The following is a 23,775-nucleotide window of genomic DNA, read 5'->3' on the forward strand; positions in this document are numbered from 1 at the left end:
TTGAAGAGGTGGAATTTAGGAGCGAGATCTATGATTTTTTTCCCTTTTCCTCTTTTGGTGAATGTGTACGTGTATGCTTCTGTGTGACATCTAGTCTGTATACTCTAGCTTCCACCATTTGTCCTAGGGCTCTATCCGTCCATGACTTTTTTTTAAAAAATTCCTTTTCTTAATAATTAAGTTTAATTGTAATAACTTTATTATACTTTACCTTCGTTCTTTCTTTCTTTCCTTCCTTCCCTCCCTCCTTTAGACAACGAATCACCCCAAATTGAGGAGGTGGTCTCAGGGAGCAGGATTTATGATTTTTCCCCCTTTACCTCTTTTTGTGAAGGTGTATGTGTATGCTTCTGTGTAAGATTTTCTCTGTATAGCTTTGCTTCCAACATTTGTCCTAAGGTTCTATCCATCCCTTTTTTTTTTTCTAAATATTTTTTAATTCAATAACTATATTATACTTTATTTTATTTTTACTGTATCATCTTTCTTTCTGTCTTTTTTTTTCCTTCTTTCCCTCCTTCCTTCCTTCCTCCCTCCCTCCCTCCCTCCTTTCTTTCCTTCTTTGCTTCTTTCTTCCTTCCTTCCTTTCCTCCTTTCCCTCTTTCTTTACTCATACTTCTACTAATTCTCCCTACTTTTTCTCCCTTTTATTCTGAGCTGTGTGGATGAAAGGCTCTTGGTGCTCCAGCCAGGAGTCAGGGCTCTGCCTCTGAGGTAGGAGAGCCAACTTCAGGACACTGGTCAACAAGAGACCTCCCAGCTCCACATAATATTAAACGGTGGAAATCTCCCAGAGACCTCCATCTTAACACCAGCACCCAGCTTCACTCAACGACCAGCAAGCCACAGTGCTGGACAACCTATGCCAAACAACTAACAAAACAGGAACACAACCCCACCCATTAGCAGAGAGGCTGCCTAAAATCATAATAAGGCCACAGACACCCCAAAACACACCACCAGACGTGAACCTGCCCACTAGAGAGACAAGATCCAGCCTCATCCAGCACAACACAGGCACTAGTCCCCTCCACCAGGAAGCCTACACAACCCACTGAAACAACCTTAGCCACTGGAGACAGACATCAAAAACAACGGGAACTACGAACCTGCAGCCTGCAAAAAGGAGACCCCAAACACAGTAAGCAAAATGAGAAGACAGAAAAACACACAGCAGATGAAGGAGCAAGATAAAAACCCACCAGACCTAACAAATGAAGAGGAAATAGGCAATCTACCTGAAAAAGAATTCAGAATAATGATAGTAAGGATGATCCAAAATCTTGGAAGTAGAATGGACAAAATGCAAGAAACAGTTAACAAGGACCTACAAGAACTAAAGATGAAACAAGCAACGATGAACAATGCAATAAATGAAATTAAAATCACTCTAGATAGGATCAATAGCAGAATAACTGAGGCAGAAGAACGGATAAGTGACCTGGAAGATAAAGTAGTGGAAATAACTACTGCAGAGCAGAATAAAGAAAAAAGAATGAAAAGAACTGAGGACAGTCTCAGAGACCTCTGGGACAACATGAAACGCACCAACATTCGAATTATAGGGGTTCCAGAAGAAGAAGAAAGAAAGAAAGGGACTGAGAAAATATTTGAAGAGATTATAGTTGAAAACTTCCCTAATATGGGAAAGGAAATAGTTAATCAAGTCCAGGAAGCACAGAGGGTCCCATACAGGATAAATACAAGGAGAAACACGCCAAGACACATATTAATCAAACTGTCAAAAATTAAATACAAAGAAAGCATATTAAAAGCAGCAAGGGAAAAACAACAAATAACACACAAGGGAATCCCCATAAGGTTAACAGCTGATCTCTCAGCAGAAACCCTACAAGCCAGAAGGGAGTGGCAGGACATACTGAAAGTGATGAAGGAGAATAGCCTGAAACCAAGACTACTCTACCCAGCAAGGATCTCATTCACATTTGATGGAGAAAATAAAACCTTTACAGACAAGCAAAAGCTGAGAGAGTTCAGCACCACCAAACCAGCTTTACAACAAATGCTAAAGGAACTTCTCTAGACACGAAACACAAGAGAAGGAAATGACCTATAGTAGCGAACCCAAAACAATATATAAAATGGAAATAGGAACATACATATCGATAATTACCTTAAATGTAAATGGACTAAATGCTCCCACCAAGAGACACAGATTGGCTGAATGGATACAAAAACAAGACCCTTATATATGCTGTCTACAAGAGACCCACTTCAGAACTAGAGACACATACAGACTGAAAGTAAGGGGATGGAAAAAGATATTCCATGCAAATGGAAACCAAAAGAAAGCTGGAGTAGCAATTCTCATATCAGACAAAATAGACTTTAAAATAAGGACTATTAAAAGGGACAAAGAAGGACACTACATAATGATCAAGGGATCGATCCAAGAAGAAGATATAACAATTGTAAATATTTATGCACCCAACATAGGAGCACCTCAATACATAAGGCAAATACTAACAACCATAAAAGGGGAGATCAACAGTAACACATTCATAGTAGGGGACTTTAACACCCCACTTTCACCCATGGACAGATCATCCAAAATGAAAATAAATAAGGAAACACAAGCTTTAAATGATACATTAAACAAGATGGACTTAATTGATATTTATAGGACACTCCATCCAAAAACAACAGAATACACATTTTTCTCAAGTGCTCATGGAACATTCTCCAGGATAGATCATATCTTGGGTCACAAATCAAGCCTTGGTAAATTTAAGAAAACTGAAATTGTATCAAGTATCTTTTCCGACCACAACGCCATGAGACTAGATATCAATTACAGGAAAAGATCTGTAAAAAATACAAACACATGGAGGCTAAACAATACACTACTTAATAATGAAGTGATCACTGAAGAAATCAAAGAGGAAATAAAAAAATACCTAGAAACAAATGACAATGGAGACACAACAACCCAAAACCTATGGGATGCAGCAAAAGCAGTCCTAAGGGGGAAGTTTATAGCAATACAAGCCCACCTTAAGAAGCAGGAAACATCTCGAATAAACAACCTAACCTTGCACCTCAAGCAATTAGAGAAAGAAGAACAAAAAAACCCCAAAGCTAGCAGAAGGAAAGAAATCATAAAAATCAGATCAGAAATAAATGAAAAAGAAATGAAGGAAACAATAGCAAAGATCAATAAAACTAAAAGCTGGTTCTTTGAGAAGATAAACAAAATAGATAAACCACTAGCCAGACTCATCAAGAAAAAAAGGGAGAAGACTCAAATCAATAGAATTAGAAATGAAAAAGGAGAAGTAACAACTGACACTGCAGAAATAAAAAAAATCATGAGAGATTACTACAAGCAACTCTATGCCAATAAAATGGACAATCTGGAAGAAATGGACAAATTCTTAGAAATGCACAACCTGCCAAGACTGAATCAGGAAGAAATAGAAAATATGAACAGACCAATCACAAGCACTGAAATTGAAACTGTGATTAAAAACCTTCCAACAAACAAAAGCCCAGGACCAGATGGCTTCACAGGTGAATTCTATCAAACGTTTAGAGAAGAGCTAACACCTATCCTTCTCAAACTCTTCCAAAATATAGCAGAGGGAGGAACACTCCCAAATTCATTCTACGAAGCCACCATCACCTTGATACCAAAACCAGACAAGGATGTCACAAAGAAAGAAAACTACAGGCCAATATCACTGATGAACATAGATGCAAAAATCCTCAACAAAATACTAGCAAACAGAATCCAACAGCACATTAAAAGGATCATACACCATGATCAAGTGGGGTTTATTCCAGGAATGCAAGGATTCTTCAATATACGCAAATCTATCAATGTGATAAACCATATTAACAAATTGAAGGAGAAAAACCATATGATCATCTCAATAGATGCAGAGAAAGCTTTCGACAAAATTCAACACCCATTTATGATAAAAACCCTCCAGAAAGTAGGCATAGAGGGAACTTTCCTAAACATAATAAAAGCCATATATGACAAGCCCACAGCAAACATCATCCTCAATGGTGAAAAACTGAAAGCATTTCCACTAAGATCAGGAACAAGACAAGGTTGCCCACTCTCACCACTCTTATTCAACATAGTTTTGGAAGTTTTAGCCACAGCAATCAGAGAAGAAAAGGAAATAAAAGGAATCCAAATCGGAAAAGAAGAAGTAAAGCTGTCACTGTTTGCAGATGACATGATACTATACATAGAGAATCCTAAAGATGCTACCAGAAAACTACTAGAGCTAATCAATGAATTTGGTAAAGTAGCAGGATACAAAATTAATGCACAGAAATCTCTGGCATTCCTACATACTAATGATGAAAAATCTGAAAGTGAAATCAAGAAAACACTCCCATTTACCATTGCAACAAAAAGAATAAAATATCTAGGAATAAACCTACCTAAGGATACGAAAGACCTGTATGCAGAAAATTATAAGACACTGATGAAAGAAATTAAAGATGATACAAATAGATGGAGAGATATACCATGTTCTTGGATGGGAAGAATCAACATTGTGAAAATGACTCTACTACCCAAAGCAATCTACAGATTCAATGCAATCCCTATCAAACTACCACTGGCATTTTTCACAGAACTAGAACAAAAAATTTCGCAATTTGTATGGAAACACAAAAGACCCCGAATAGCCAAAGCAATCTTTAGAACGAAAAAAGGAGCTGGAGGAATAAGGCTCCCTGACTTCAGACTATATTACAAAGCAACAGTAATCAAGACAGTATGGTACTGGCACAAAAACAGAAAGATAGATCAGTGGAACAGGATAGAAAGCCCAGAGATAAACCCACGCACATATGGACACCTCATCTTTGATAAAGGAGGCAGGAATGTACAGTGGAGAAAGGACAGCCTCTTCAATAAATGGTGCTGGGAAAACTGGACAGGTACATGTAAAAGTATGAGATTAGATCACTCCCTAACACCATACACAAAAATAAGCTCAAAATGGATTAAAGACCTAAATGTAAGGCCAGAAACTATCAAACTCTTAGAAGAAAACATAGGAAGAACACTCTATGACATAAATCACAGCAAGATCCTTTCTGACCCACCTCCTAGAGTAATGGAAATAAAAACAAAAATAAACAAATGGGACCTAATGAAACTTCAAAGCTTTTGCACAGCAAAGGAAACCATAACCAAGACCAAAAGACAACCCTCAGAATGGGAGAAAACATTTGCAAATGAAGCAACTGACAAAGGATTAATCTCCAAAATTTACAAGCAGCTCATGCAGCTCAATAACAAAAAAACAAACAACCCCATCCAAAAATGGGCAGAAGACCTAAATAGACATTTCTCCAAAGAAGATATACGGAATGCCAACAAACACATGAAAGAATGCTCAACATCATTAATCATTAGAGAAATGCAAATCAAAACTACAATGAGATATCATCTCACACCAGTCAGAATGGCCATCATCAAAAAATCTAGAAACAATAAATGCTGGAGAGGGTGTGGAGAAAAGGGGACACTCTTGCACTGCTGGTGGGAATGTGAATTGGTTCAGCCACTGTGGAGAACAGTATGGAGGTTCCTTAAAAAACTACAAATAGAATTACCATATGACCCAGCAATCCCACTACTTGGCATATACCCTGAGAAAACCAAAATTCAAAGAGAGTCATATACCAAAATGTTCATTGCAGCTCTATTTACAATAGCCAGGACATGGAAACTACCTAAGCGCCCATCATCGGATGAATGGATAAAGAAGATGTGGCACATATACACAATGGAATATTACTCAGCCTTAAAAAGAAATGAAATTGAGCTATTTGTAATGAGATGGATAGACCTAGAATCTGTCATACAGAGTGAAGTAAGTCAGAAAGAAAAAGACAAATACCGTATGCTAACACATATATATGGAATTTAAGGGAAAAAAATGTCATGAAGAACCTAGGGGTAAGATAGGAATAAAGACGCAGACCTACTGGAGAACAGACTTAAGGATATGGGGAGGGGGAAGGGTGAGTTTTGACAGGGCGAGAGAGAGTCATGGACATATACACACTAACAAACGTAGTAAGGTAGATAGCTGGGGGGAAGCAGCCGCAAGGCACAGGGATATTAGGTCGGTGCTTTGGAACAGCCTGGAAGGGTGGGATGGGGAGAGTGGGAGGGAGGGAGACGCAAGAGGGAAGACATATGGGAACATATGTATATGTATAGCTGATTCACTTTGTTGTAAAGCAGAAACTAACACACCATTGTAAAGCAATTATACCCCAATAAAGATGTTAAAAAAAAAAAAAAAAAAATCCAATAACTAGCTGATAGGTAAGAGACGCTCCAACTTAAAGTATTGTTAAGTCACTAAATATTTTCAATGCATCAATTTTCAAAGTAAAATATTCTGAAAGTATAATGTATTCACATGTGCAACTGATTATTCAGTTAAAATCATGATTCGGTTTGCAAAAAATGGGCTTTTCAAAAAGGGAAGGATTTGGAAAACATTTGTTGAAATTTACTGTATGCCAAGTATCAGGCTAGGTATTTCGCATAGGTTGTCATAGTGTTTTACGTGAATTTACAAGAGTTCGATGTAGCTTAAAGCATAAAATTCAGGTGGTTTGGGCTCTACTTGGGTAAGTCACTCAACTCTTTAGACCTCTGAAAGATGCAGGCGGGGATCAGTCCAAATAAGCTCGATCTATAATTAAATCTAGTAAATATATCCAGGTGTGTGCACTGAGTCTTCACAGAACAGTGTGTTTTTTTTCCAGGACGACTTCCATTTAAGGTTGTGTGGTATGCATATTTTGGTGCTTGGCATCCCTGGCTCCAAACTGCATCTGCCCAGAGGCCAGGGTGCCATTTCTTCACAGAAATGTGCTAGCTACTCTTTGGGACTAACAAGAGAGATTCTTTTCTAATTAATATACTCAAAGGGGACAACTTTTTCCAATTTGTATACTCAAAGGGGGTTCTTTTTTCTAATCTGTAAGCCCAGCAAGGGCATCTTTTAAGACCACACAAAGGCAGTGATGCTGTCTTCCAGAATATGTATCTGGAACACACACACGTATACACACATATACACATGAGGGATTTTGCTAAGTCTGTTTGTTTTAAAACTTTTAGGAAACAGAGGAGGACTCTACCTTAATTTTTTGTTAGGTTTCTTTTTATCAATCAAATTTTAATTAAATGTCCATAATAAGATACAGTTAACACCCTTGCCTCAGATACTATTATTTCCTGTGTGTCTTATATTTGATACTGTATTTCATAATGCTTTTGTACTTCAAAGTTCAGAATTCACAGACACTGTGGCATAGGTGCTGAAAATAGGAAACTGATAATTCACTATCCTATTCACCCATAGGATGAAAATAATCTCTGCAGGACTCCTTTGACCTCTTTTCTAAGAATTCTTAGCAGTTTAAAAACTTTTACAAGTTGTAGATCTGCTCTATTCCAGAAATTTTTTGAGAAACTGATGGGGGAGGGGTGCTGAAGGATGTTCTCATACAAACATTTAAGTCTATCATTTTATTTAGTCATTGAGCAAATATTTATGGGGAAGCTAAGAGTACCATCATCTCTTTAATCTTTCTAAACAATAAAAAATCTAATATTTATGTATTAAAGTTCAGAGACTTCACAATAGAACAGGATTGAGTATCCTCCACAGGTTTCACGGAAGACTGTGTATGAGATTCTGCTGTTTATGAGGCAATAACTATCAAAAATGCAGTGCCCTCCTCAGGAGGTACAGAAATGCTACTGAAGACCTATATGTATATGCACATAAATTCACTCAGATGGGAGTATTTTCCCCACTTTAAAGCAATAAATATCTTTTTCTATAACTTGATCAACAATAACTTTGCATTTAGCTAGAAAAGCCAATATATTCACTACATTAAAAAATCTCATGTAGGACGAAAAATCCTCAAATCAATCCTGACCCAGCTAACTAAATCCATTCAAACAGGCTTAATTAAAAATACTAGCTTAAAAGATATATGATGAACTATAGAAAATGGAAGAGACAGGAAAGGATAACTGACTTGAATAACAAGCAAGCAGTTCTAAAGGTTATGTGTACTGGCTTACTTCTGTGTTACATAGTTAAATTTCTCTAAAGGTTTTTTGAGTTGGTTAATACTTTTGATATATCTTTCATTGGTACACTGATATTCTTGCCTTCATTAATATTACCTTAAAGATGAAATTCTAAGAATTATAAAACAAAAATATGTACTTACATTCAATGTGTAACAAGCCCATTATTAATAAATATTTAAGTGAACTTACTTCTTCATCTTCTGTGTCCAATATTTCCTCTAGATCTGACCGTGAAATGTTCAGGATAGATGCTGCCAAGGTCTGGGCTTTATGGGTTGAGGTTTTACAAGCATCCCTGTTTTTCTGCACCTTTTTAAGTTCTCTGATTTGTCGCCTTATTGAATGGACATCATTTTGTAACTCTCTGACCAAAGCCTGCAACATATTGGAAAGAATGTGGGCTCATATGGAAGTCATAAATGAAGAAAAAGCAGTCATAACATAAAAATGTGAAGATACTAGCAAATAATTTTTTAATAGGATTACTCTGATTTTATTTATATTGGAACATAATGGATTGCTCTTTACTTATTGTCAGAATGCAATAAAAGCTCTCGCAAATGACCACTTAACCAACTTGCTGGATTAACCAAATCTCTCCAATCCGTCTTTCAGATTTGCAACTGTTATCTTGGATGGTGAATACTTGTAGCAGGCAGGCTACTTAGCATCATGCCAGAGCACAACTACTCCCACCAGTTGAGCTGATGCCAATTGTCAGATCTATTTATTCCTAAGTGTGTATATTTGTTGTAACAGGTTAGTTACATAATTAATTATTACATAAATAATGAAATATAACTGCATAAAGAGGGTTGTTCCTATTTTATTAAAACTGGATTAGAAATCTTTGGAAGGATTTGATAAAGCCAGGTGGGTAAAAGTGCAATTAAATTATGTGTAGACAAGACAACAATAAAGGATTGACAAAAATCATAAAAGTCTAGGCTTGCTTCCACAAGAGTCTCTAATTTCTCCCTTTGAGAATACATGCCTATGTGTGCATAAGGAAAAGGTAACTCTTACCCTGGGTAGACAGAGCTCTGGAGCCTGATGCCTGGCTTTGTGGGCTGAGAGCAGGCTAGCTAGATGTTTGGGTTGTTCTCAATCTTTTGCCAGCTTAAGCAATGTTGCAATAAATAATGGTGCTCGTATATACATTTTGCATCCCTAGGATATATCCCTAGAAGTGAAATTGCTGGACCAAAGGGTGTGTATAACTGTAATTTTGAAAGCTGTTTAATTCTCCCTCTCTCCAAGATCATATCAATTTACACCTACACAAAGAACATAGGAAAATACTTGTTTCTCCATACCACTGGCAAAACACCAATCTGGTTTTTCAGTGTAGTTTGTTTCTTTCACTATATTATAAAGTTTCATTTCTCTTATTAAAAATGAAGTTGAGCATCAGCCTTAACAGATAATTATATTTCTTTTGTCTTTTTTTTTTCTATTTTTCTTAGTGATTTATAGGAGTTATTTATACTTTAGGGAAATTATAATTGTCTGTTGGGTATTTCTAATCTTCTTCATATTTTTCTTCTGACAGTAATTATAGTATTTTATACCTAGGAAAAAAATGTAAAAACTTTAATGTACTAAATGAATCTTTTCCTTTCTCACTTTTTTTTTTGTTTGTTTGTTTTTGTTTTCTTTTTGCGGTACGCGGGCCTCTCACCGTTGTGGCCTCTCTCGTTGTGGAGCCCAGGCTCGGGACGCGCAGGCTCAGCGGCCATGGCTCACGGGCCCAGCCACTCCGCGGCATGTGGGATCTTCCCGGACCAGGGCATGAACCCGTGTCCGCTTCATCGGCAGGCGGACTCTCAACCACTGCACCACCAGGGAAGCCCTTACTTTTGAATTTAGTGTGATACTTTAAAATTTACTGTGATACTTTAAAAAGCATTCTCCACAATTTTATATACATATATGTATATTATATATATATATATATATATATATACTCATTTTCAAACCATGATTTTTTCTGCCACTTTTAAGATTTTATTTTTCAGTTTTAAATGTTTTATCCATTTGTAATCATCTAGAAAATTATTACATACAATCATAGTTGTCTCACTACTACCTGTTAAATAGTCCATATTTTCCCCATTGATTTCATGTGTGTTTAGGTCAGGTTCTGAACTTTCTATTCTGTTCCATCTGTCTTCTTATTAGTGAAGCTTTATAGTATATTTTAATTAGTGAGGCTTTATAATAAATGTTATAATCCGGTAGGGGTATCTCCCTTCTATTACCTTTCTTTTCAGATTTTTCTTGGTAATTTTTGTTTGTTTGGGTTTTCACATAAACTTCACATTGAGCTTGTCTAGATCCCCTTCCCCTAAACATTTTACTTGTAATTTTATTTAAATCAAGTTAAATTTTATTTGAATCATGTTAACATTTTAGAATGTTGAGTCTTCCTAATCAAAGACCATGGTATTCCCTTCCAGCTGGTTAAGTCTTTATTTGTGTTTCCGAGGCTCATTTAAAAATTTTCTCTTTGTAGATCTTTTTTTTCCTGGGCCTCTTACTTTTTGGGGGGCACTGATTCTAGTACTGATTGTTGCTTGTATACATAAAGATTGTTAATATATATTAAGCTTACTGAAATTTCTTATTTGTTATGAGTTTTTCAGCCGATTCCTCCTTAGCTTCCAGGAATTGAATGTCTGCAAATATTGATAATTTTACTCCTATTTTCTATATATATATATATATTTTTTTTTTTTTTGCCATGCTGCACAGCTTATGGAATGTGCGATCTTAGTTCCCTGACCAGGGATTGAACCCAGGCCCTCAGTAGTGAGAGCACAGAGTCCTAACCACTGGACCACCAGGGAATTCCCTATTTTCCAACTTTTATACCTCTAATTTCTTTCTTTTCTTATTGAATTGATTATTAAGTTCCTCCTGAACAATATTAAATAATAATATTGATGGACATACTCAACTTGTTCCTGATTTTAGTGGGAATCTCTCTACTTCATAGGAAATACTATGCCAGATTTTGAGTTGAGAGCTGTATTTTAATATACTAAAAAATACACCTTAATATATTAATATATAATATAGTTTTATATAGGTAACTATCTACTCATCTTATTTTTATTTCTTATAAGAATGGAAACCAAATTGTCTTAAATCCATTTTAGCATCCATATAAACTATCATATGATTTTTCATCATAAATCTATTAATACAATTTTAAATAATTTTCTTAGTATTGAATTATCCTTGCATCACTGGAATAAACTCCACTTGGTGTGATATATTATTTTTTGATGTGCTGCTGAATTCTATTTGGTAATATTTTATCTGGAATTTCTATATTAGTAAGAGATTGATTCATTTCTTCCAAAAATATTTGGAAAAAATCTTTTCTTTCCATGTTTTACAGTAGTTTTAATGAGATTGAATCTATCTGCTCTTTACTGATGTGGTAGCACTCATCTGAATTTGGCCAAGTATTTATTGCAAAGAAAGATACCTTTTTGGCAAATCATTTTAATTTTCTATTTGTTCTGGAGGGCGTTTTGGTACATCATAATTTTCCTAGAAAATGATCTATTTCATCCAGGCTTCCAAATTTATTTGCAGAGTTGAACTAAGTATTCTGCCATGATTTTTTTCCCCTGTGTCTATGTTTATTGCCACTTACTTGTTATTTTGTATAGTTGTGCTTTCTACTTTCTTAATTAGGTAAGCTAAAGATTCAACCTATTTTATTGCTTCTTACTTTTCTTTTCCAAAAACAATACTCTTGTATTCATTTATTAATTCCACATTAATTCATTAATTTCTATTTCAATCTTCAGATTCTATTTAATTCTTCAGTTGAATATTTACTTTCATTTATTCTTGTTTGCTAATGTAAATATATAAGGCCATACATTTTTTGAGCACTGTTTTAGCTCTATCCTATGGGTTCTGATAATTCTAGAATGTTATTCTTTTAAAAATATTCTGCAATTTGTTCACATTTCCTTCTTAACCCAATAACTTTTTTTTTTTTAATATTTAAGTGCTAGTGACTGGTTTTCTAGTTTTGTTATTGATTGCAGTTTTATTGCATTATTCTCAGAGATCGTCATCTATACTATTTCTACTTTTCAGAATTAATTGAGGTTTCTTTGTGGTATGTCTTGGGTTGGAATGCCTGAAAATGTGGGGTGGAGATTTGTGTGGGAGAGGGTGCTTAGAAGCAACACCTATTAGAAACTTAGGGAAGCAGGAGCAGGCAGAGGGAAATGTTGATCTGCACTGCGGTTCCAACAGAGGCTTCACGCCATCGTGTAAGGAGCTCTGGAGCCGAGATAGCCTTTCAGAGTTGTCTCATCTTTGTTTTTTCCCCCTTATACATGACATGAACTTTTTTTACATCACTATTCTTTATTTGAGTCCAGAAACTTTACTGAAACATAAACAGGGGATGACATATTAGATCAATTTTCCCTGGTTCATGTTATGTTCTTAGAAGTTTTTTATTTCTGAAAATTGTTTTTGGATTATAGCTTCAATAATTGTCCTGTTCCATCACTCCTTTTCTCCTTTGAAGACTCCAATTATACATGTGTTGAATCTCTGTCATTTACTTCAGAAATCCTTTCTTCCACAGTATGTTTTGTTTAACTGAAGCATAATTAGAATGAAACAGTGCACACATTTTAAGTGATTAGTTTAATGAGCTTTGATAATTGTATGCTTCTGTGTAGCCAACACCCTGTTCAAGATATAGAACATCTCCATACTCAAGAAATTTCCCTGATACTCCTTTCTAGGTCAATTCCTCCCACATCCAGACAGCACTGCTCTGATTTATATCATCCTAGATTAATATTTCCTATTCTAGAATGTCATCTAAATGGAATAATACACTATGTACTCTTTCATGTCTGACTTCTTTTTCTCAACATGGTGGGGATTTTTTGTTTTTGTTTTTTTAAACATTTATTTATTTTGTCGGTGTTGGGTCTTCGTTGCTGCAAGCGGGCTTTCTCTAGTTGCAGCAAGCAGGGGCTACTCTTTGTTGCGGTGCGCGGGCCTCTCATTGTGGTGGCTTCTCTTGTTGCAGAGCATGGGCTCTAGAGCACAAGCTCAGTAGTTGTGGAGCATGGGCTTTGTTGCTCCACGGCATGTGGGATCTTTCCGGACCAGGGCTCAAACCCGTTTCCCCTGCATTGGCAGGCAGATTCTTAACCACTGCACCACCAGGGAAGTCCTAACGTAGTGTTTTAAATTAGGGATTCATCCATATTGTTTTGTGTATCCGTAACTTGTTCTTTTCCTTTTAATTTATATTAAATGTAATAAGTTCAACAATATTTATACACACATACATTCATATAAAACCCAGAAATATATATTTTTTTCCTGAGATAATTTTATTTATTTTCTTTTACTTCTTTGCTTTGTCTGCCAACTTGCTTTCATTTGTTCCCATGTCTCACCACCTTTTCTCTAAGTTCTTACATTTATTTCCACCTTAAACATGTGCTTTTTGGAGGAAATTATTTCATTAATATTTTTATTCACAGTAAAATATTTTCATCTTCTCTGCAGCAACTATCTGTGGTGAAACTTCTTTTCCTGCCATTTACTTTTCCTGTTTCCTTCCTCCATTCTTATCCTAATCTTTTTTTTTTTTTTTTTTTTTTTGGTACTTGGGCCTCTCACTGTTGTGCTTCTCCCGTTGCAGAGCACAGGCTCCGGGCACGCAGGCTCAGCGGCCATGGCTCACGGGCCCAGCCGCTCCGCGGCATGTGGGATCTTCCCGGAACGGGGCAAGAACCTGTGTCCGCTGCATCGGCAGGCGGACTCCCCACCGCTGCGCCACCAGGGAAGCCCCCTAATCTATTTTTGTTGATACTATGTTGGTTCATTTTTCAGGACTCGTTTTTGAAAGAGAAGAGTTTTTCCAAGATTTCCTATTTGTAGAAAGTTATGTGGCAGAAGGCCCTGTGCTGTGCTGCAGGCTGGTGAAGTTTTATATATGAATCTAATATTTTTTCTGATGAATTCCATTAGCCAGGTTATTTTGGTTATGGTTTGTTTGGATTTTTATAATATAAGGAATTTTTTTTCTTGGCTGCTATGAGGAAAGCTGCCTCCTGCAGATACACCTTGTCTGCGTTATTCTTCATTAAGTCCTGCCTCCTCCTCTTCTCTGGAAGCAAACTAGTTCTAGGAAGCTCCTACACAAACAGATGCAGACTCATTCCACTATTGCAGACAGGTGATTAGGATGTGTACCTCATGTGAATGTCATCGAAGACTGTATTTTTGCTTGATCTTTCAGAAGTCTACAGCACCTAAGTCTTCTCTCCCTGTTATCTTATTTTTGCTTCCTTTTGGATGTCTTCACCAATCTTACCTGGTTTTGGCTACTCTTCCATGTCTTCTGAAATACAGGGTTTTAACTGTGACCTAGGTTTGCTGTAAAAAGGAACTGAATTTTTGTTTCTTATTCTCCTTGTCTGTCATGTGATTCCAAGGGAGAGAAGGGGAAATGATTTTATCCCTTTATAATCAAGTCAGAATTCTCCAAAGTGCATTTTCCCTTACTATTTTATTATAAAAAATTTCAAACATGCAGACAAGTTTAAAGAAACTCACAGTGCACAACCATGTACCCATTACCTATAGGTTACAATTAATTTTGCTATACTTGCTTTATCACATAGCTATCTTCCATCTTATTTTGTTGATGCATTTCAAAGGAAGTTGCAGACATCTGTACAGTTCCCCCCTAAACACTTCAGCATTCACTTCTTAACTAAAGATCAATATTTATTTATAGTTCTCATTACTATTTTTTGAGGTAAAATTTATATACAGTGAAATGCGTACGTCTTAACTGTATGATTTTATGAATTTTGACAATGAAAACACTGGGTAACTCACACCCAGATCAAAGTAAAGGACATTTCCATCACTCCAGAAAGTTGGCTTGTGTCTTTTCCTAGTCAATCCCCATCCTTAGCTCCAAGAGGCAGGCAACAACTCTCTTTTTTTTTAATATATATATCTCTATAGATTAGTTTTGCCTGTTCTATAAATTCTTACAAATGGAGTCATACAGTATGCATAATTTTGTGTTTGGATTCTTTCACTTACAATGTTTTTGCAATTCATCCACATTGTTACGTGTATAAGTAGTTCATTTCTTTGTATTGCTGACTTTTATTCCATTACATAATTATAATGTTGTTATACATTTTCTATAGATGGACACCTGGGCTGTTTCCAGTTCTTGACTATTATGAATAAAACTGCTATGAATATTCCTGTGCATTTTGTGTGTATGCGTGTATACATGTTTTCATTTCTCTTGAGTAAATACCTAGAAGTAGAACTGCTGAGTCATATGGTAGGTGACTGTTTCATTTATTAGAAACTTCTATAGCTTTCCCTTAGAACTTGTGCCACCAATGGATGAAAATTCTCCATTCTCCACATTCTTTCCAACATTTAGTGGCTTACCTATTTTTTCTTGAATTTATTTCTAAGAATTGTATTTTTAAATTTTTATTTATTTATTTTTTTTTTGAGGTACGCGAGTCTCTCACTGCTGTGGCCTCACCCCTTGCAGAGCACAGGCTCCGGACGCTCAGGCTCAGTGGCCATGGCTCACAGGCCCAGCCGCTCCGCAGCATGTGGGATCCTCCCGGGCCGGGGCACGAACCCGCGTCCCCCGCATCGGCAGGCGGACTCTCAACCACTGCGCCACCAGGGAAGCCCAGAATTGTATTTTTGATGCTATAGTAAGTTGAAAGTTTTTTATTTCATTTTCCAATCGTTTAGTGTTAATATATAAAAACTTCTGATTTTTGTATTTTGACCTTGTATCCTATGAAATGGCTAAACTCTTGTTAATGCTAGTAGCTGTTTTATAAATCTTTAGAATTTTCTATGTAAAGAATCATGTCTCATCAGAGAAACGTACATCAAATTCACAATAAGGTATCACCTCACACCCATTAGGAAGGCTATTATTGAAAAAACAAAAAACATGTTGGCAAGGATGTGGAAAATCTGAAACCCTTGCACACTGTTGGTGGCATTGTAAAGTGGTGCAACTTTAATGAAAAACTGTAGGAGATATTTCAAAAATTAAAAAAAAAAAAGGGAGAGAACTAATATATATCCAGGAATCCCACTTCTGGATATATGCAAAAGAACTGACAGCAAGGTCTTTGCACACTTAGGTTCACAACAGCACTGTTCACAATAGCCAAGAGTTAAAAGCAAGCCAAATGTCCATGATGGATGAATGGACAAACAAAATGTGGTATATATGTACAATAGTATATTATTCAGCTTTAAAAAGGAAGGAAATCCTGTCACATGCTCCCAAATGGATGAACCTTGAAGACATTATGCTAAGTAAAATAAGCCAGTCACAAAAAGTCAAACACTGCATGATTCCACATATATGAGGTATCTAAAGTGTGACTACATCCACAGAAACAGATTTATCATTGTAAATAGAAATTTAAAAATAGTATTTTAAAATATATTCTTACTTGTAAAGTCTACTTTATTTTGTATGTTGACCTTGTTCTGAACTTGTTGCTGAATTATCTGGTTAGTTCTAATAGTTTATGACTTGATTCTCTTGAATTTCCTAGATCCACAAACATGTCATTAACAATCAAAGTTTAGCTGTATATGTTCAATTCATTTTGGGGAAGGAGAAGAGGAGTTGTTTTATAGTTTATGGATTTTTTCCTTTTATCTTTATTAAGGCCATTAAAATTTTTCTTTGAGTTTATTTATTTATTTTTCTAGTATCTTGAGTTGAAAATTAAATTTTGGCTGAATTTCAAAGGTTTTGATATTTCACTGTAGTTCATAAACTGACTTTTTATTTCCTCCTTAACCCAAAATCATATAGATGAGTTTGGAATTTCTAAGTGGATAGAAACATTTGGCCACTTATTTTGTAAAATCATAATTATATTATACCCTACTCAGGGTACATAGCCTAAATGATTTTTGTTTTTTTTGAACTTGTTGAACTTTGTGGCATAAGATGTATGTTCCACAGGGGTGAATGTTCCACAGGGGTTTGAAAAGAAAGTAGCCTTGCTCACATTTTCTCTATTTGAATTGTTGATTTCTGAATATAATATAGATTAAATATACTAGAAGATTGTAAATACACTTGTGGATTCATTGATTTCCTTTTGTAATTTCACCAAATTTTGCTTAATGTTGTCAGGTACACAAAAATTCATGAATTTTATATTTTCTTTGCAAACTATCCATTTTTATCAACATGAAATTACCCTCTTTATCCTTATTAATGGTTTTTTCTTTAATTTTGTCTCAAAGTAATATTGTTATATTTTCTTTTTGTTAGCATTTACCTGGAACATATTCAATTGTGTGCTGGCAAACAAGCTCTTTTTTCAGGGGACAGCTATGACTTGTAATGCTTGTCAATTTCTATGGCATTAAGTACTTGTACCATGATTGATTTCAAGCAACAAACATGAAGGAGATGCTGGAAAGAGATACGCAAAATCGATCTCACAAGCTGGTACAAGCTAGTTGCAGGATATCATAATTTTATTCTTTATTTTTTTAGCTTTAGGGATCGTTATGTTTTAGGTGCATCTCTTTCACAATCTCATAGTCTCTCTTTTTTTCTTTTTTTAAAATACATTTCAACTTTATTACGTATATTGTGATTATTGGTATGTTTGGATCATCCTATCTTTTTTATTTACCATGTCTCTTATATACTGTTCCTCTCCTTTGTTCTGTCTTTCCTTCTTCCCTTCCTTCCATTCTTCTTCCTGGCTTGTGTTGAATTTATGGAGCTTTCTTTATTTTTTTTTTTAATTTCTTCTAATTCTTTAAAAATTAAATACTCAATTCCTATTCTTGTGGTCACCTTTAAAACTTCTGAACATATATTTAATATTATTCAAGCATTTAATTTGATTAATTTAATAAACTAATTTTGAATCAATATCTAGAGTTTCTTATCCTCCACATGTTCCACCAAAGCAAAAGAAACTTAACTCTTCCAACCACCCCCTCCTCCTAACTTCTGTTACTGTAAACATTAACATCAACAGTTATGTAGGTTTTACTAGTGTGTTTGTTTTCCATTGTTTCATATGTTCTAAAGATCGACAGAGTCCCATTTGGGCAGAAAAACTTGAAGAAGTGAAAAGATAAACTATTTTAATATAAACAGGAAAAGAGCAGACTTTGAGAAAGAATAGGGCTTGCAGTATTCAAGGAACACCAAGAAAGTCAGTATGGTGAAAGAGGAATCAGTGAGGTGACATGTAGTAGAAAGTGAAGTCACAGAAGTAACAACAAGACTAATCATGGAAGCCTTGCAGGGCAGTGAAGACGTTTCATTCTATTGTGCAATGAGGAGTCATGAGACAAATTTGAGCAAGGGAGTGACACGATATGTTTTCAGTTTTAAAAGAACCATTCTAACCAAAAAATGGAGAAAAAGATTGTCTGGAGCAAGAGCTGAAGAGGGAGATGAGCTAGGAGAGTATGCAGAGGTACAAGCAAGAGGTAGTGATAACCTGGACAGTAGCAGTGTTGAAAGGCAGCAGAATTCTGGATCGATTTTCAAATAACGGCCCACAGGATTTGATGAGGGATTAGACATGCAATGTGAAAGAAAGAGAAAAGACAAGGATGATTCGAGGTTTGGGGCCCCACCACCCGGATGACTGGTGAAAAAGCAAATCCTGAGACAAAGAACACTATAACGGAAGTAAGACTGGGAGGAGTACAGATTCCAGTGGTTTGTAGGCTTAGTAATGAAAAAAAAAAAGAGAAAAATTTCTTCAGGTTACTTCTGCTTTCTCAGTGAAATAAGAAGCTGAGATTAAGGCACTAAGGAGGGGGTAGATGCTAGAGGTCTAAGAAGATAGGAGAAAGGAATGTTGGGGAAACTTGGGGGCTAAATGTACTGGGAAAGTATAACAGTCTTACACAGAGTGTTGAGGTCCCACCTGAAGTTCTTGGTTATGAACTTAAATTAAGACCAATCAGCATGGTTGTGTTTTTCTTTAGAGACATTCAGCTGCTTGGGTCCAGAAGAAAAGTGGGTAGAGATTCAAAACAAAATAGGCATGGATTTTTTCCATGTGAATATGACAGAGGAACAGATGAGCAGACTTGAGGATATATGTTAAAAAGTGACAATGACAGAACATGGAGTACTTGCTTCATGAGGAGGGAAGTGAAAGCATAATGGAAAAGAAGGTGGTAATAATTAGGGAAAAGTGGTAAGGTCAATGAATTTCAGTTTGTAATCATGTCAGAGAATTGCTGGAGTGTAAGTACAAAAAGACATGGGGGTCAAAGAATAAGATGCTAGAAACAGAGATTCTGGAGTTGATGCAGTTATTGGTAATGACAAGGCCAAGAGTAATATTTCTTAATGGAAACACTTTTGGTATTGTGGAGATGACAATTTTTTTTACTGTGTGGGACTAACCTTCACAATGCAGGATGTTTAGCATCTCTGGCCAATGGGCACTGCATATCAGTAGCACCTCCTAGTCAGTGTGACAACCCAAAGCACCCACACATTTCCAAATGCTCCATAAGGTGGGTGATCCTTCCTTAATTCAGAACCAAGGGTCAGGGATATGATCATGAGACTAATCACTGGAACTGAATATGGTGAAGAATTGAGAGGCTAGGGTGCTGGATGACCTACATGGATAGGAGGTCATCCAAAATCATAACAGAATCATGTCGGAGAGAAAGACTGTGAACCAGGTGAAAAGCTGTATGACTAACCTTCTACAATGAGGTACAAACAGATATGGTGGTGATTATATGTTCCAATGGACTTCTGAGATCTATTTCAATAATTTCTTAATCTTATGCATCCCAAGAGAATATCTAAATAGGGTTGAATAATATCGGGATTCCAGGATCCACCCTCACGTACCACTAGAGTGTCATTATAAAGAGGTACAACAGGGACTTCCCTGGTGGCGTAGTGGTTAAAAATCTGCCTGCGAATGCAGGGGACATGGGTTCAAGCCCTGGTCCAGGAAGATCCAATAGGTCGCCGAGCAACTAAGCCCGTGTGCCACAACTACTGAGCCTGCTCTCTAGAGCCCATGAGGCACAACTACTGAAGCCTGCATGCTGCAACTACTGAAGACCGCGAGCCGCAACTACTGAAGTCCATGCACCTTGAGCCCATGCTCTGCAACAAGAGAAGCCACTGCAATGAGAAGCCCACACACCACAAAGAGCAGCCCCTGCTTGCTACAACTAGAGAAAGCCCGCACGCAGCAACGAAGAGCCAACACAGACAAAAATGAATAAATAAATAAATAAATACACTTCATATATATATATATATATATGTGTGTGTGTGTGTATATATATACATATATATGTGTATGTATATATACACACACACACACATATATATGTATATATATATGTAAAGAGGTATGACAAATGACTGGGTAAAGAAGATGTGGTACTGGGGCTTCCCTGGTGGTGCAGTGGTTGAGAATCCGCCTGCCAATGTGGCGGACACGGGTTCGAGCCCTGGTCCAGGAAGACCCCACATGTCGTGGAGCCTGCGCTCTAGAGCTCGTGTGCCACAACTGCTGAGCCCGCATGCCACAACTACTTGCCTCATGTGCCTGGAGGCCATGCTCTGCCACAGGAGAAGCCCCCTCAATGAGAGGCCCATGCACTGCAACGAGGAGTGACTCCCACTTGCTGCAACTAGGGAAAGCCCATGCGTAGCAACAAAGACCCAACACAGCCAAAAATAAATAAATTTAAAAAAATTTCAAATAAATAAATAACACCTGAAATGATCCTTATGAACAACAACAACAAAAAGATGTGGTACATATATACAATAGAATATTATTCAGCCATAAAAAGGAATGAAATAATGCTATTTGTAGCAACATGGATGGACCTAGAGATCATTATACTAAGTGAAGTATGCCAAATATTACACGATATCGCTTATATGTGGAATCTTAAACAATGATACAAATGAACTTACGTACAAAACAGAAACAGACTCACAGACACAGAAAATAAACTTATGGTTACCAAAGGGGAAAGGGGTGAGGGATAAATTAGGAGTTTGGGATTAAAATATACTCACTACTATATATAAAATAGATAACCAACAAGCACCTACTGTATAGCACCTACTTGATACTTGATATCAAGTATCAAGATACTTGATATCTTGTAATAATCTATAATGGAAGAGAGTGTAAAAAAAGTATATATATTTTTAATATATATTTATGATTGAGTCACTTTGCTGTACATCTGAAACTAACTCTACATTGTAAATCAACTATATTTCAACAAAAATTTTAAAAACCCATAAGTTAAAAAAAGAGGTACCAAAATGAGGTAGAATCAAACGTTACATAGCACACATATGAAGCAGTGCTGTTACTAAATATTGTACACTATATACTTTCACTTCAAATGCCTTAATTAATAGTTCTTTTCACAAGAAAAAAATTTTGTACCTATGTATGATGATGGATGTTAACTAGTCTTATTATGGTGATCATTTTGCAATACATACATTGAATCATTATGTTGCATACCTGAAACTAATACAATGTTATATATCAACTATATCTCAATTTTTAAAACTGTTACAATTTTAAATTACAGTATTTGTTAGGAAAAAAGGGGACAATATTAGGATAGCTATAGACATTTACTCATTTAAAAGCAGTAATCCTGTATAAATATGCATATCATCAATATTGCTTCCATCCTTTACTTGTCAACTATAGGCAAACTAATTCAAAATACTTTGAACTGCCATTCTACAAATAGGATGCATATTAGTTTTTAGCAATGTTGCCATCAGCTGGCTAAAAGCAACATAGGTGTATTTGGAAAAAAAAAAGTCTCCAGTATTACAAAATGTTACGTTATTTGGTTGAAATATACTTCATGATGCTTGAATATTCCTCTTCCCTTCCCAATTATACCTTTCAGATACATAGTACAGTCTCATTGCATTAAGTTCATTGAAATGTTTTACCTTCCACCCATATATCCAAGTTAAGTTTTTGTTTTCATATTATCACATTTGCCTTCTGTATATATGCTGGGTCTCTGCTTGTTTTCAACTCTGGGTGCAACTTCGATCTGGATTTTATTTTTATTTCCCTTCCATCTACTGCAAAATTGCCTTCTCTTATTAGTTCAAGATACGCTCAGTTCTTCTCTAAGCAACTTTTTTAAAACATCTTTATTGGAGTATAATTGCTTTACAATGTTGTGATTGTTTACGTTGTATAACAAAGTGAATCAGCTATATGTTTACATAAATCCCCATAAACCCTCCCTCTTGTGTCTCCCTCCCATCCTCCCTATCCCACCCTTCTAGGTGGTCACAAAGCACAAAGCTTATCTCTCTGTGCTGTGCAACTGCTTCCCACTAGCCATCTATTTTACATTTGGTAGTGTATATATGTCAATGCTACTCTCTCACTTTGTCCCAGCTTACCCTTGCCCTTCCCCATGTCCACAAGTCCATTCTCCATATCTGCATCTTTATTACTGTCCTGCCCCTAGGTTCATCAGAACCATTTTTTTTTTTTGGATTCCATATATACCTGTTAGCATACGGTATTTGTTTTTCTCTTTCTGACTTACTTCACTCTGTATGACAGACTCTAGGTCCACCTCACTACAAATAACTCAATTTCATTTCTTTTTATGGCTGAGTAATATTCCATTGTATATATGTGCAACATCTTTTTTATCCATTCATCTGTCGATGGACACTTAGCTTCCTTCCATGTCCTGGTTATCGTAAATAGAGCTGCAATGAACACTGTGGCACATGATTCTTTTTGAATTATGGTTTTCTCAGGGTATATGCCTAGTAGTGGGATTTCTGGGTCTTATGGTAGTTCTATTTTTAGTTTTTTAAGGAACCTCCATACTGTTCTCCATAGTGGCTGTATCAATTTACATTCCAACCAACAGTGCAAGAGGGTTCCCTTTTCTCCACACCCTCTCAACCATTTATTGTTTGTAGATATTTTGATGATGGCCATTCTGACCAGTGTGAGGTGATACCTCATTGTAGTTTTGATTGGCATTCCTCTAATGATTAGTGATGTTGAACATCCTTTTATGTGTTAGTTGGCAATCTGTGTTTCTTATTTGGAGAAATGTCTACTTAGGTCTTCTATTTTTGGATTGGGTTGTTTGTTTTTTTGATATTGAGCTGCATGAACTGCTTGTATATTTTGGAGATTAATCTTTTGTCAGTTGCTTCATTTGCAAATATTTTCTCCCATTCTGAGGGTTGACTTTTTGCTTTGTTTATGATTTCCTTTGCTGTGCAAAAGCTTTGAAGTTTCATTAGGTCCCATTTGTTTATTTTTGTTTTTATTTCCATTTCTCTAGGAGGTGAGTCAAAAAGGATCTTGCTGTGATTTATGACATAGAATGTTCCGCCTGTTTTCCTCTAAGAGTTTATACTGCCTGGCCTTACATTTAGGTCTTTAATCCATTTTGAGTTTATTTTTGTATACGGTGTTAGGGAGTCTTCTAATTTCATTCTTTTATGAGTACCTGTACAGTTTTCCCAGCACCACTTATTGAAGAGGCTATCTTTTGTC

The 23,775-nt window shown here is 36.1% G+C and overlaps 1 protein-coding gene across 1 annotated transcript in view; it reads right to left on the bottom strand.

Moving 5' to 3' along the window:
* The window catches only part of CNTLN (centlein), a 336,707-nt gene that overhangs the window by 14,694 nt on the left and 298,238 nt on the right, over nucleotides 1-23,775 (bottom strand). The window contains exon 24 of the mRNA XM_065879183.1: nucleotides 8,312-8,497. Coding sequence (XP_065735255.1) covers nucleotides 8,312-8,497 — 186 coding nt within the window. The remainder of the gene's footprint in view (nucleotides 1-8,311; nucleotides 8,498-23,775) is intronic.

The sequence above is a fragment of the Phocoena phocoena genome, chromosome 6 (assembly GCF_963924675.1).
Source record: "Phocoena phocoena chromosome 6, mPhoPho1.1, whole genome shotgun sequence".
Taxonomy (NCBI): domain Eukaryota; kingdom Metazoa; phylum Chordata; class Mammalia; order Artiodactyla; family Phocoenidae; genus Phocoena; species Phocoena phocoena.